Source organism: Centroberyx affinis, unplaced genomic scaffold (assembly GCF_046629955.1).
Source record: "Centroberyx affinis isolate AG114_WGS23_722 - 3 ecotype Tasmania unplaced genomic scaffold, CSIRO-AGI_Caff_v1 ptg002133l_1, whole genome shotgun sequence".
In the NCBI taxonomy this organism is placed as follows: domain Eukaryota; kingdom Metazoa; phylum Chordata; class Actinopteri; order Beryciformes; family Berycidae; genus Centroberyx; species Centroberyx affinis.
Genome location: NW_027280454.1, coordinates 40,046 through 55,000, shown reverse-complemented (window position 1 = coordinate 55,000; position 14,955 = coordinate 40,046). Strand labels below are relative to the sequence as shown.

Here is a 14,955-nt window from a genome sequence, read left to right as displayed (position 1 = left end):
CTCTCTCTCTCTCTCTCTCTCTCTCTCTCTCTCTCTCTCTCTCACTCTCTATCTCCCTCTCTCAGGAGAATCATTGCAGACGTATCAAGATCCTGGGGGACTGTTACTACTGTGTGTCAGGCCTGACCCAACCCAAGGCAGACCACGCTCACTGCTGTGTGGAGATGGGCCTGGACATGATTGACACAATAGCGTGAGTCACTGTGCATGCACAGGAGCGCGCACACACACATACACACACACACACACACACACACACATACGTATCACCACACAAGGTTTCATTTTGTGTGCGTGGACATGTTGAGATGAAACCATGACCTTTAAACAAGTACAGCTAGAGTAAAAGGATTTGTTGTTACGAGACTGAGGGACTTTCAATTTGCTGATGCTGTTGTTTTACATTAAATAAGCTTATATTTAATTGTTTCCTATTTTTGTGAGATAATTAAAGTAGTCTAAATTATGAATTCATAACTCTAAGGACCCATTCTCTCTGCACCTCCCAGCTTTCCCACACACTGCCCTTCTACTGCATGCCCACCATTTATTTAAACATGCTAAGTCAAGGTCAAGGTACTTGTAATTCTGTTGGTCAAAGTGCAAGAAATAGACACTTAAAAAGCAATAAAAACGCATGCAACAATAAAAAATGTGCAAGGGCAGGATGTCACATTAAAAAATAACAGAATAGCTATTCTTTCGAGTCAAGTAATGCAATCTACAAAAAGATTGGCCCATGCTGATGCTGAACACACATCCAGTAGTACTACTTGATGTAGGAGGAGCACAGCAATCAGTAATACTGGATGTAATGTGAATAATATGTGGACAGAACCCAGCAATACAGGCGAGACAGAGGCAAGCCATTCCACTGAGCACAGACAGATTCTGAAAACTGTTTGTGAAAATTTTTTGACAAATTTGCCGCCAAATAACCCCCAACCCCACAGGCCCACCCCGCCCCAACACACACATACACACACACACACACACACACTCACAGAGCCTTTAACTCCTTCTCCTATGTGAGCTCTGGCCTGTCATGTTATTTTCCTGCTGTTCTGTCTGAGCGGATGGATGCCACTGTAGGAGTCCTTTATCTCTCAGGACAGGTGCTGCCATACACACTCATCCCTCCGTGTGTGACATCCCTCCTTCAGCCTGATGGGCGGGCCACATTCTCTCTCTCTCACACACACACACACACACACACACACACACACTCACTTTGACAACCTCCACGACTCTCTATTTCTTTCCGTCGCTCCATCCGTGCCTCCCTCTCCCTTTCTCGTCTGAAGTGGCTCACCTCCCACTGTTGACGAGGAGCTTTGTATAGTGATTTACTGGAGAGGAGAGGCTTTGGAAAAGTCCCACTTTATCTCCCCCGAGCCACAACACAGCTAAGAGAGGTGGTATACACACCCACACACGTGTGCACACACACACACGCTCACATGCACACAGACGCATGCATGCACACGCTCTGGGAGCTTGAGCAAGATGTTTTTTGTTTTGAATATACAATGCAGAGCTGCTCTCACTCCATCAAAACAAAGCCGTGAGATGTGAACTGTTTGGTCATGGTGAAACTATAATACAGCAGCGACAAGACAGATCTCAGGCTGAGAGCTATATTTAGCTGTCTATCTTGTCAGCCACAGCACTTCACATCACTGTTTCCTCCTACCACTGAATAGGCAGGTTGGGCCACCATGCCCGGCGGAGCTGCCACCTTGCCTCAAAGAATCTCATTTGTATTGGTCTCAGTGGAGAGCTTCTCTGTCACATAGTCTAAAAGCTATTTCTGAGGCCTTCCCTTCCCCCCCCCCAAAAAACCCCCCAGAGAAGCCACATTCACATGTTGGGTTTGTTTCAATTGTCTGAGCTGAATCCTGTATCACCCCCTGCAGGTCAGTGGTGGAGGCGACAGAGGTGGATCTGAATATGCGTGTTGGCCTGCACACAGGACGGGTGCTGTGCGGTGTGCTGGGCCTGAGGAAATGGCAGTATGACGTCTGGTCCAACGATGTCACACTGGCAAATGTGATGGAGGCTGGAGGGCTGCCTGGGTCAGTACTGCTGCTCACACCCACTGAGACATGAATCTGAGCGGTCAAAGTGGAAAAAGAACACACACACACACACACACACACACAATATCCCACATATAGAAATGGAATAGGGCGTCATCTTGTGTGCTCAGTGTAACACCAGATCACAGCATTAACAGAAGTTGCTTTATCTCATATTCAGTCTTGAAATCTTGCTCTCTTTAGAACAAGTGAAAAATCAGTGGGGTGAAGTAATTTCACTTGTGTCTGATGCAGTTTCATCTGTTTCAAGAATTGTCTTGGAACAACTGACAATCATCACTCCGCTTGTATAAAAACAATGTCACTTAATTAAAAACAAGTCTTGAAACAAGCTGATTTGCATTGTAAATGAGCTCACCTCATTGGCTTTCACTTGTTTAAAGTAAAATTATATTTTAAGACTCATTACAAGATCAAATAACATGTTTAAATAGATTTTGTACAGTAAAATTGCCAGTGTTAATTTAACTTTGAAAGTGCCAGTGCCACTGTTTATGAGTTCATTTTTACACTTTCAGAGTTAAATTAACACTGGCAATTTTACTGTGCAGTGAAGCATTTTAGGCAGATAGAATTGGCACAAGACCAGAAAAGACTAGCCATGGGCTATTAGGCTTTTAAAAACCATGAAGGAGACAATGATTTGAGACCTTTCTGCCTGACTTTTACCACTTGCTGTCTCTGCTATGTGTCCACTGCTCTGCTTGCTCTCCCAGCAAGGTGCACATCACAAGGACCACTCTGGAGTGTCTGAATGGAGACTATGAAGTGGAACCAGGCTTTGGCCACGAGAGACATGCCTTCCTTCAGAAACACCACATAGAGACCTTCTTCATTGTACCCTCTCACAGGCGCAAGGTACGCTGGCACTTTTTCTGACACTCTTTCTCTTCCCTTCGCTTGTTTGTTTGTGTCTTTCCTTCTTTCTTTCTCTCTCCTGCCTCTCGTCAGCATACTACTCCAGAGGTGACACATCTGTCGGTGCTGTAATAGTTAATCCTCTGAAGCGGGGAGGGAGGCAGGCCATGTGTTAAGCTGGCATACACATGTCTTGTATCACTATCTCACACCGACTGCACATGTGCACCAGAGTGTGTGTCACACTGCCGTGGCAAAGTCTACTCATAGCAGCTTAAATCCCCTGTTTCTGGGTTAGGGTTAGATGCATAATGCACTCACACAGGCAAACATGTATGTATGCACGCACACACACGTGTGCACACACACACACACACACACACATGCACATACTTGATACATCCAGGTTTGCTAACATTCCTCACACCATTTACTGTAAATATCCCACAAAAACCTGCTTTATTTCCATGACTGAGATGATTCTCCAAAGCACATAAAAATTCCTGCTCTGATCTTTTTAGTTATGTCATATCTCCTTTCCCTGCCATCCTTCCTGTCCCATCCGTTGCCCCATAATCCAACTTCTCCTCATTTTCTATCCAATATTCAAGAAGCTGATATCACTTTGGCTGATGCCTTTCTCCCTTCTCTTCCTTCTTGTGCCCTCTTCGTCCCTCTCTTCCCTCCCAGATCTTCCCGGGACTGATTCTGTCAGACATCAAGCCAGCCAAGAGGATGAAGTTCAAGACGGTGTGCTACCTGCTGGTGCAGCTCATGCACTGTAGGAAGATGTTCAAGGCCGAGATCCCCTTTTCCAATGTCATGACCTGCGAGGACGACGACAAGGTGTGTGACTTGTGTGTTGGAGTGTCCGTGTCTGTTTGCGTAATGAGGTGTGTGTTTTTTTGTGAACCTACGCCTAGCTGTTTGCATGCCTCTGCGTACCACCGTGTTGTACATAATAAATATTAATATTTCTGGGTTGCGTAGTAAAAATCCTTTTAATGGGTTTGTATGTCCATTGCTGATGGAGTGAAATCCTGCTTGGTTTCCTAATCTGCTGCACACACACACACACACACACACACATACATACACACACACCCACACACACACACACACACACAGAGCAACACTAATCTGGATTTCTAGATCTCTCAGCATAAGTACTACAGTATGCCTCTGTTACAACCACTTGTTTAAAAGTAGGTTAGTGCAATGGATATTAAAGGCAACTTTTGACCTAAACTGACTGCTCTTTAGCTGTGGTTGTGTGTGTGTGTGTGTGTGTGTTCCTCTACACAAATGCCAAATGATGGCTCTGTGTGTGCATATGACCATTAATTTGTGCTTGTGCATGTGTTTCTCATTATCTTTGTGTGTATTTGTTTTAAACCACGGTGACTCAGCGGTGAGTCAGAGTGTCGGTGGTTGGTCGGCTGGTCGGTCGGTTGGTGGTTGGTGATTGGTGGCGGCATCACAGGGTCTGGCCATCAGAAATAGCCTGCTAGCTGTAATCCGCCCAACTGTGTGAGCTTGGCCAGGCATTAGTACTTCATGATTCTGATGAGGTTGCGCTACGGCTGCTGGTAATCACCCACAGCCCGTTATCATCTCCTCTAATAGTATTAGCCACATTGTTACATGATTATCTAAACAGCCAAAATGCTGCCGTTGTGACACAGTGGAATTTTATAATAGAATTATGACAGCGTAAATTGTTTTAGTGCTTGTGATAACAATTTGCGTATTTGACCATAATAGTGTTATGACATAGAAGAGTTGCAATGATGACATTATAATTTTTTGTTGAACGTCTGTGATAGCCACAGAATTTGTATTATGACATCATCTGCTCTAATGAGACTGGCTGAGTCATTGAGCATGGGTTTTTATTTTATTCTTGTAGAAGTAGTAGTATTATCACTGTTTTGCTTTGGCAACAGATACTTAAGTATTTAATGGTAATTTAGTAGGTGTACATTTATAGAATACTTAACATCCTATTCTTATTGTTGCTTTCATAACCATGATAATAAAGAAATGCCTTTTTGCCAGTCACATGAGACTTAGAATTTAGGAGTCATGGGTATATTATGACAGGCCAATTTTAAACTGTCGACAACACACTTTTGTCATAATACCTCTGTTTGAAACCCTAGCTAAATTTTCATTGATATTTATCTATAATTGCTTCATGACATAACAAGAGCATTCCTGCCATGTGTTATATACAATCTCTAATGATCCAATTGTATATCAGGCTATTATTTCATGAAATAATGACTAATCAAATTTTATAATGAGAATTTGAATGCTTATCAGTGCTTCAGGCATGCTGCTCTATATGTTAAATATGTGTATAATTCCAGTTATTTTCAACCTGGGCCTTGCTTTCCTAGTTTTTTGCCAACATGATTGTTGATTGTGTTCAAAATTTCATCGCTTACTTCACTGTAGAGCTTGATGTAGCCCTCAGCTACAGGTAGCACTGCTCTCCAATACACACCCAGAGGGCCAATGCAAACTCTAACAGTTCAACCCAAAAACTGATTAAAACACGTCTTTTCAACACAATCATAGCCACACAGCAATGGAACCTGCCTACATCCGATGTTCCGATTATTCATTGAGAAACTTGAGAAACTTGAGTATATTGTGGCATTAGATTTGTTATGTTAACTAGCATGATATATTTGTTAAATAGACTATTCAAATACTCTGATGCTGTATTCATGTCATAGGATTTACTGGAAATATGAACTCTGACTGGTGAAAAAAAATTCACATCAACCTCCTAGTGGTAATTACAAATAGGATATGTGGTATTTTTTTGCATGCTCCAATACATCACAAATTGTGGAAGTGTGTCAACACAATTAGTCAACAAGAGAGTCCACTGATGTTGATGATCAGTTATATTCACGCTAATACAATCAACCCTCCTTACGAAAGGGACGAATAATATCTGCTGCAGTTTGTTTATGGTTGATTTTAAATTCATAAATACAAATAATTCTGCATGTGGCCATTCCAACGAGTAAAGCACATGAAACTTTCAAACTTTTCAAACTTTCTTTTGGAGAGCAGCTGAGGGGTATGTAAAGTTCTAGTGAAGTAAGTGATGAAATTTTGAACACAATCAATCGTCCATGATGGCAAATCCTTTAAAGAGAAGATGAGTTGAATGCAGTTATTCTGAACCTTTTTGATGCCAAGGCATACTTTGGCAAAAAAAAAAAAAATTCCAAGGCACGCTAAATCATTGATTGCTGTAAAATAGCCTTCAGCGATCGTAGAAAAGCATCATCAAAGGCAATAAGCAAACACAAATTTGGTCCAAGTTCCATTAACTTAATAGCAGTTTTAAAGAAGTTATCCTTGTTCGTTTTTTCCACTGATGTTCTTAACATTCAAGCAAAATCTTAAGGTGCCAGTCACCTTAAAGTGTCAGGCAGGCCTGACTCTGTAGAGACGGACTGTGTTGTGTTGTGGTGGCTGACAGCGGAGAGCGCTGCGGACCGCCTCGGAGAAGCTGAGGAGTCGGACGTCGTTCTCGGCCAGCGCCGTGCAGCACTCACCGGGAACCCGGGTCAACCGCTACATCGGCCGGCTCATTGAAGCACGGCAGACCGAGTCCGAGACCTCAGACCTCAACTACATCACACTGATCTACAAGAACAGAGACAGGGAGCGCAGGGTGAGCACACACACACACACACACACACATACACGTACACATGCACACATACGTGGCACAAATGCACACAGGATATATATGTAACACATGTATGAGGTAAGAATACTTTCCCCATTATACATAAGGTAACATGCTTCGTGACTCCATCCTCTGCATCACCCCCTCTGTCTTATTTCTCTCACATACACACCCTACACAGTCTCTCTGATTCCCTTTCTTTTTTTTCTCCCCTCTCTCCCTCTCTCCCACGCCTGTTGTCTATGATGTGTGTGAGTGTGTGTGTGCGTGTGTGTGTGTGAGGAATCCACCCACCCCCTCTCAGGAGGGGGTGCAGCTAATGATTTGGGAACGTCTGAGCGGCACACGTGATATCTTTCTCCTATGTGTGCGTGGGTAGAGCCATAAAGGAGACACAGAACAGGGAAGGGTTTGTGTGTGTGTGTGTGGCAGAGGAATTCTGTACAAAGTAAAAAATCAGTTAATTGTTACTTATTTAATATCTTTTAGAAGATGGCTGATCCTTTGGGAAAATTCATACCGTCACCAGCCGCAAAGTATAAAGACCCAAACCTTAAAATGTTAAGCAAAATAGCCTCCAGCACAGTACAGCTCAGTACAGACGAGGCGCAATGTTTAGGCCCAAGATAAGGCGAGAAAGTGGAGGATGTAGCAAGCAAGTCAGACATTTGAGTCATTAAAATACCTAATAGCAGCAGGCACATATGATGATCTACTGCCTCTTGGTAGAATGAAACTGCCACTAACAGCACTCCTTAGGCTTTCAACCAACCCATGCGATGGATGACCCTCGTAGCATAATGTGATGTGCAGTTTCCCCCTCATGCGTTCATGTGCAGTGGCCTCAAGGGAATCTGGGATGATACCAGGCAGAAGCAGGCTTCTTGATTAGCTTATTCAGACCGTTCCCATCCTCCTGTCTTTTTTGGTTAACTGCCTCTCATGTAGATGTTTTCTCTCTCTCTCTCTCTTCTCTCTCGCTCTCCCACAGTATCACCAGGTGTACGATGACCATTTCATCAGTGCAGTGGTTCTCTCTCTGATCCTCGCTGCTCTGTTTGGCCTTATCTATCTCCTAATGATTCCACAGTACGTACACACACACACACACACACACACACACATGCACACCCACTCGCTCTTACAGGATCGCAGTTTGTCCCATTTGTGTAATGGAACCGGATTGATTGGGTGTTAGGGGTCTGGTGAGACAATTATAATGGAGACTGTTGCACTGCAATAAATGGAAAATTGGGAAAGCCTTTCTCACTGTGCCACCCCACCCTCCCCCCTCCCTCTCTCCCCCCTCTCTCCCTCCAGGGGAATGCTAGTGCTGCTGCTGCTGGTGCTGTGTGTGTGTTTCCACGTGGCCTGCGTCATGTACCTGCACCTCACCAGAGTCCAGGTAGGACATCCTGACTTCTCCTCCAGGCTGCCGGCCTCTTCCTCTCCTGTATGTGACATTGGATTATCACGTTATCCTTTCAGTGGCATAGTCTCCGGTAATAGGCCAGCGCATAATGAAACACAACAACAAAAGGCACTCATCCTGTTTCCACTCCTGGCTAATGATGCGTCCCAAATACCACTGAGGTAGATAAACAGGTACTTAACTACCGACTCCTTCAGTTCTAACCCCCACCCACTCTTTCCTCTGGCTTAAGTGCCATCCAGGCTGCCTCACCATCCAGATCCGAACAGTGCTGTATGTCTTCCTTGTTCTGCTCACCTACTCTATCACCCAAGCCTGTGTGGTAAGTGTATGTATATGTATGTGTGTGTGTGTGTAAAATACAATAAGGAATGTAGTGGAGGGTAAACCCACCTAGTTTCGGTTTAGCCACTTTTTTATTTGTGGAATAGAGTTTATACACCTTTCACAGTTCATAGTACGCATCATAGTAAGTAGTGAAACTGATGTATGTTATATGAAAGGAAGGAAAAAATAGAATTGATTTTTGTTTATATTGGTGGTTGTTTGCCTTATGGTGATCACTGACTGGAGGTCATGATGTTTTTACCCACTTTTTTTTTATTTATCCCTGCAACATGGATACAGCTCTATAATATAAGGCTTTGGTTAGTGTACTCCACTACATTTTGGCCCGTTACACCCCTTCTTCAAGGTTGGATGTGTTCCTTGGGCGAAAAGTGGGGCAAACTCCAGCAGCTCCATGGAGATGGTCACCACGGATACATCGGGGGGCGGGCCAGCCAACAGGACGGTGGCAGACAGGGCGTGTCCCAATGTGGCGTACGCCCTTTTGTCCTGCGTAGCTGGGACCCTCACTATCATCCCCTACCTCCGCGTCTCCTCACTCCCCAAGATCCTCTTGCTCCTCCTCCTCTCTGCTAGCTACACCGTTGTCATGGAGACCAGTGGCTATCGCCAAGCTGTGGGGTAAGATCAAGCTGCTAGGGGCATGTTGGTTTATTATGGTAAAAATATGTGTGGCCTGTGCATGCTCAAGTTGTGTGTGTGTGTGTGTGTGTGTGTGTGTGTGTGTGTGTGTGTGTGTGTGTGTGTGTGTCTTTCAGCGGAGGGTTTCTCCACACACGGGGATATGATCCTGTGTTGGCTGTTTTGCTGTTTACTGGAGCTCTGGCTCTACACTCGAGACAACTAGATCTGAAACTACGGCTGGACTATATCTGGGCCACTCAGGTATGTGTGTTTGTGTGTATATGTGTGTGTACGTATAGTATACTTATTAGTGTGTGTTGGTATTTTTACATACAGTACTTTTATGTGTGTGTCTGTGTTGTGTGTGTGTGTGTGTGTGTATGCATTCATGCCTGTGTGCGTGCATGCATGGTTGTGTGCAGTCACAGCAGATTATGAGTGTGCATATTTCTATCTTTGCGAATGAGAGCCATTGTCATGTTTGCAAATCATTATCTCCCTCTAGTGATAAGGATAAGCAATTACATCTTTTCTCTCAACTATACATTACATGAAAGGTTTATTGTATTTGCATAGAGAATACAGCATGAATTTCACATTGGATTTACATTCATATCACTTTGTAAGGACCCGCCCCTCCTTCTCCATATTTGTATTGTGTGATTGCTGGTGCTGTCCAGGCAGAGGAGGAGAGAGGCGACATGGAGAAAGTGAAGCTGGACAACAAGAGGATCCTGTTCAACCTTCTGCCTGCCCATGTGGCTCAGCACTTCCTCATGTCTAACCCAAGGAACATGGTGAGGATCCACAAGCATAATGGGCTTGTCCAACAAGCAAGGATCATCCATCTAAAATGAGTTATGCTACTGAAATCAGCAAAGACTCAAAAGTTCCCAATACTTCCTGGTATGATGCACAATAAGCTAATATTTCTATGTAAGAACTACAATTTGGGCCAGTGATCAGATTTTTGACTTATACTGATTGGCAAAACATTTAGTTTTAGGAAATAAAAACAGGGTGTTCCCGGATAGGAAGTCTTTTGAGTCAGGTTACAGGCTACAGGCTTGGCTTGACCAGGCAAACCAGAATCTCCCAGATTTAAAAAGATTTTGAAGAATGTGCTGATCCTGTAGCACTAGTTAGGCCACATGATCATACAAACGACACTTGGAATTAAGAGTCAAACTGCTCCCAGTCAGCATTCTTTATATTTTTAGTTCCTGCAGGGAAAACATCCCACGAGATCTGGGCAATGTTGCTGGTTCCCTGACCATGTGTTGCGGTGTTAAAGTGGAAGTGCGATGTGACAGCCCTTCTGTCTGTTTCCAGTGATTGATGAACATCCCCTCCACTGATCTCTGTTCCTTCCCCAGTCCCCTCCCCCTTCTCAGGAAGTGATGAAATCAAACATCCTCAACCTGCGAATCAGGAAGTGTGTAGCCCCTCACGAGGACAGGCTCGGTTTGTAAACACTAGGGGCAGGAAGTGTGCTTCCGCCACATCGGTGACCCCTCAGAGCAAGAATGTATAATAGAAAGGCCTCCCCTCTTTCCTCTGGGCTAAAGTTCACCAACGCACACTGTATTCATATCACACCCCAGTGCTACTTTGGTGCCTGGGTTTCAAAGCCATCTTTTCTCTGCTCCAACATAAATGCCCTTTCAAAAGTCATTTTCATTGCAACTATATTGGCCACTTGCACCCATACTGATCGAATATGTCTTTTTCACATTGTCACTAAGGGCTATAATACAAGGGCAACATTTTGAGGTGATGTAGATGGGTTATTTCACCAACAACAATAACCAATCTTGTTTTCAGTTTATATTTGTTCCTTAACACTCACTGTGTTGCTCGTATTAACTTTGTTCCATTTGCAAATTCTCATCCCTGTTCAAGGCAACATTGCCCACCACCATTTCCTCAAAATGTTAACCATATCTTAATGCCTTAATATCTGTTCTTTACACAGCGTCATCCCTCTCACTTCGGCAACTATGGTGAATGACCACTACAGTACAGCCAGGTCTAGTCAGTTTTCACTCCGTTTTGACTTAGCTGTCTTAACTGAGCTGCCTCCCTTCTAGGATTTATACTACCAGTCCTATGCTCAGGTCGGAGTGTTGTTTGCCTCCATCGCCAACTTCAATGACTTCTACATTGAGCTGGATGGGAACAACATGGGAGTGGAGTGTCTGAGGCTGCTTAACGAGATCATTGCTGACTTTGATGAGGTGAGTGGATGCTTTGTTCCACAGAGAATAATAAATCTGTGGTGTAATTTTTTGTGTTGTAACCCTGTCATGTCTGCCTTGTTCTGACATTTCTGAAATTGGAGGTACGGGCCAGTTCCCAACAATATGACCTCATTGTCATTGTCAAAGAAGAGATTGTGATCTTCACTGAGGGTTGAGAAAATACTGTATTTGTTGATGTGATATGATAAGCATTGCTTGTGGTTGGGAAAGTTACTTTAAATATGAAATCTGTTGTAAATTACTTTTCGCCTTGCTTAAATCTGTAATCAGCAACATTTGTTTACTCAACCACACTAAAATAGTCTTTTGTTTGACTGATTTGTTTGATTGTTTTGAATAGAATTTGGATTTCTTTGCTTTCATAACCCATATAATATAAAGTTAAACTGACAATTTATTCCATATCAATTTGAAGTTTCTAAATATAGTATCAATTTAGCACTGGTAATGTTATTACTATATTTCTAAATCACTAAGTGAATAAATTACACTTACCAATTTCTGGAATCAGATTTGTTGACATTCCCCTCTCTCTCTCTCTCCAGCTGATGGATAAAGAGTGCTACAGGGACATAGAGAAAATCAAGACTATCGGCAGTACATACATGGCTGCAGTAGGGCTGGTTCCTACGACTGGCTCCAAGGTACACATACAACAGCTATATTTAGATCGTGTGTTATGTATTAGCGTGTGAGCTACCTTCCTAATGTCTTGAATGCACACAGCATTTCTGAGAGGCCTAGTATTTCGAGACATTTTTTTCTGGGTGTTGATATTTAGAACGCTGTCACGTTTCACTCTGCAAATCCTCTGTGAGGGATTAGCGGCCGCTGTGGCGTCAGCATATTCCGCATTCATAACGTTTCATTCTGCAAAGCTGACAAACAAAAGAGCCCTTTCTGCCACTTCTGCCAACTTTATGCAAACTTAACAGTTGGTCAGTGTTAATTTGACTTTGGGCAAACCCTGGTGTGTGCTGCTATGGCAGTCTTAGATAATAATATCCGTAATCACGTGAGAAGCAATACATCATGTCAGTGAAACAGAAATGGAGGCCAATATCTTCTCCTACCTTGTGTGTAAACCATGGTGTAAACGTGTGTGTTTGTTTGTGTGTGCACAAATGTTTTGTGTGTGTTCTTTGTGTGCATGTACTTTTATGATTCCTATAGGCGAAGAAGTCCATCACCTCACACTTATGCACGGTATCAGACTTTGCCATTGAGATGTTTGATGTCCTAGATGCCATCAACTATCAGTCTTACAATGACTTTGTCTTGAGAGTCGGTGAGTGAAAACGCATGCACACACACACACACAAGCGCGCGCGCACACACACACAATGTTTATACACACATGGTCTGGGTGTCTGACCTATGTCACCTATGACACCAACCAGCTGTCCATCAGGGCTCAATGCCGGTAAGTTCGGTAAAGCTGTATGGTAGGAAACGCATCACAGAAAGAGCGTTCCTACAGGAAGCTCGTCACAGCGAGACCTGAAGTTCTGGGTTCCATTGTGTTGGGTATCCTGTGGGGAGCCTGTGACAGGAGCCCTTGTTTAATCACAGCATAGCCTGGTGTACACAGTGCCATCCTGTCTGCAGACTGTGGGTCTGCGTGTGTATAAAGTGTGTGGGCTTGCGTGCTTGGCTGAACACATTCTGCAGAAACGCAACTCTATATTATTGAACATTTTCCAGTAAATACCGAAAAAAGAAAGAGTTCGGCCAGATTTTACTGTGTGTGCTGTATTGTTGTCCACTCTTTAGAACTAAGAAGTGTGGCTGTAAGAATGAAGCAGTGCTTTTGATATCATCACCGCGACAACATGCCTAACATTCAGAAGACTGGCATAGCATGGCATTGAACATTTATTTATTCAGGTAGTCTCATTGAGATCAAGATCTCTTTTTCAAGAGAGACCTGAGAACAGCAGCAAAACATATACAAAAATATTATATTATATTAAACAAGCACAATTCAATCACACGTTATAAACTCACCATTCAGTAAACATACATGGAAACATACATGGACAAATCATCAGAAACAGTCACAAACATCTTTAAATAAGTCAGCAACTAAAAATTTTAAATCATCTACCGGGAAAAGATGTACAAGTTTCAAAGTCGTTTGTAATTCCTCCCATTTATAAGGTGCATTGTACCGGAAAGTAGTCTTTCCGAATTCAGTATATGCACGTGGAATATCTAAGGTTAGCCAGTTCTGAGATCTAGCACAGTAGTAAATGGTTGTAAAAGCAAGGACAGATGAAATGTACTGGGGAAGATTTAGGAGAAGATCTAGTGACATGTTACTGTGACATGTGTTGTGTTACACGGCAATGAGTAGAGATGACTGTCATTGAAAACCGCATTGGTCAAACTCCTGATCCATGGCTCTGAATAAACCAATAAACATCAATTCTCCCATACTCCAGAGTAGCCTATACAGTATGTTAACCTTTGCATTATGGGCTCTCTGGTTATGTTCACACCAGGGATCAATGTGGGACCAGTGGTGGCGGGGGTGATCGGAGCCAGAAGGCCTCAGTATGACATCTGGGGAAACACAGTGAACGTAGCCAGCAGGATGGATAGTACTGGAGTACAAGGCAAGATACAGGTACAGTCCTACTGTGCGTACACACACACCTGCTCTGCATCTGCTCGCATCATGAAGTGATTCCCTTATGATTTCTGTTTTTCATCTCCAGGTGACAGAGGATGTCTATCGCATCATCACAGACTATTACGACTTTGTGTGCCGAGGCCAGGTCAGTGTCAAGGGCAAAGGTCAGATGCTCACTTACTTCCTGGAAGGGCGGAAAAGCACTAGGCCATCTCAAACCCAGCAACCCCGGAACGCCGACCGCCGGTCAAGCGCGTTTGCCCACGGCAACGTGTGCACTAGATTAAGCCCCGCCCCGACGGTGACCACCTATGCCAAGATCAGGACCCCTAGCCCCGGCATGGCTAAGCCGACCACCTCCACCAGCACTACCAGATACTTGCCCTCTGTCCCCACGGCAATGGTGTGATTGACACGCACACTGTCTCCATGGCGACCATGGAACCCTCGACGGCACACGAGAATGAGAGTGGAGGTGGGGAAATAGTATGCGACCCGCGGCGATGGCAAAAGGATAGCAGTGGCGGAGACAGGAGAGAGCAGGATATAAGAACATGAAGCAGGACAAACGAGGAGTTCTCCTCCACTCTTATTGAACTGTCTGTGGAGCTTTGCTTCCCTCCACAGTGTTGGCTCTCCTGGTGTGTGGGAAGCAGAGGCGAGAGAGACTGATGGAAGGCCTGGGCTTCGGCCTGGACTGTGTCTAGGACTGGGCACGGGAGTCTGCGGAGGACCCAGACACCCCCTCCACATTTGAGCCCTGCTTGTTGTTTCACACCACAGGGTGTCATTAACATCAGCAGGACATTTTAGCCACGTTGCTCTGTAACCAATCAAAGGCCAAGGACATCTCCAGGATTTCAGGGTAGACTCCCTAACTGTATCTACAACTATAATAAACTAAATCAACATTGAAAACATTACAACGCACAATTGATAGTGTAGCACGCAAGCCTCTCACACCATATCTTGAATATACC

The 14,955-nt window shown here is 44.0% G+C and overlaps 1 protein-coding gene across 1 annotated transcript in view; it reads left to right on the top strand.

Annotated features, from left to right (window-relative positions):
* The window catches only part of LOC139654677 (adenylate cyclase type 1-like), a 25,814-nt gene extending 11,430 nt beyond the window's left edge, over positions 1-14,384 (top strand). The window contains exons 5-20 of the mRNA XM_071531816.1: positions 66-193; positions 1,917-2,075; positions 2,816-2,957; positions 3,648-3,803; positions 6,463-6,657; positions 7,667-7,764; positions 7,996-8,080; positions 8,340-8,429; positions 8,802-9,076; positions 9,214-9,340; positions 9,760-9,876; positions 11,170-11,316; positions 11,886-11,984; positions 12,514-12,628; positions 13,845-13,969; positions 14,061-14,384. Coding sequence (XP_071387917.1) covers positions 66-193; positions 1,917-2,075; positions 2,816-2,957; positions 3,648-3,803; positions 6,463-6,657; positions 7,667-7,764; positions 7,996-8,080; positions 8,340-8,429; positions 8,802-9,076; positions 9,214-9,340; positions 9,760-9,876; positions 11,170-11,316; positions 11,886-11,984; positions 12,514-12,628; positions 13,845-13,969; positions 14,061-14,384 — 2,382 coding nt within the window. The remainder of the gene's footprint in view (positions 1-65; positions 194-1,916; positions 2,076-2,815; positions 2,958-3,647; positions 3,804-6,462; positions 6,658-7,666; positions 7,765-7,995; positions 8,081-8,339; positions 8,430-8,801; positions 9,077-9,213; positions 9,341-9,759; positions 9,877-11,169; positions 11,317-11,885; positions 11,985-12,513; positions 12,629-13,844; positions 13,970-14,060) is intronic.
* The last annotated feature ends 571 nt before the right edge of the window (positions 14,385-14,955 follow it).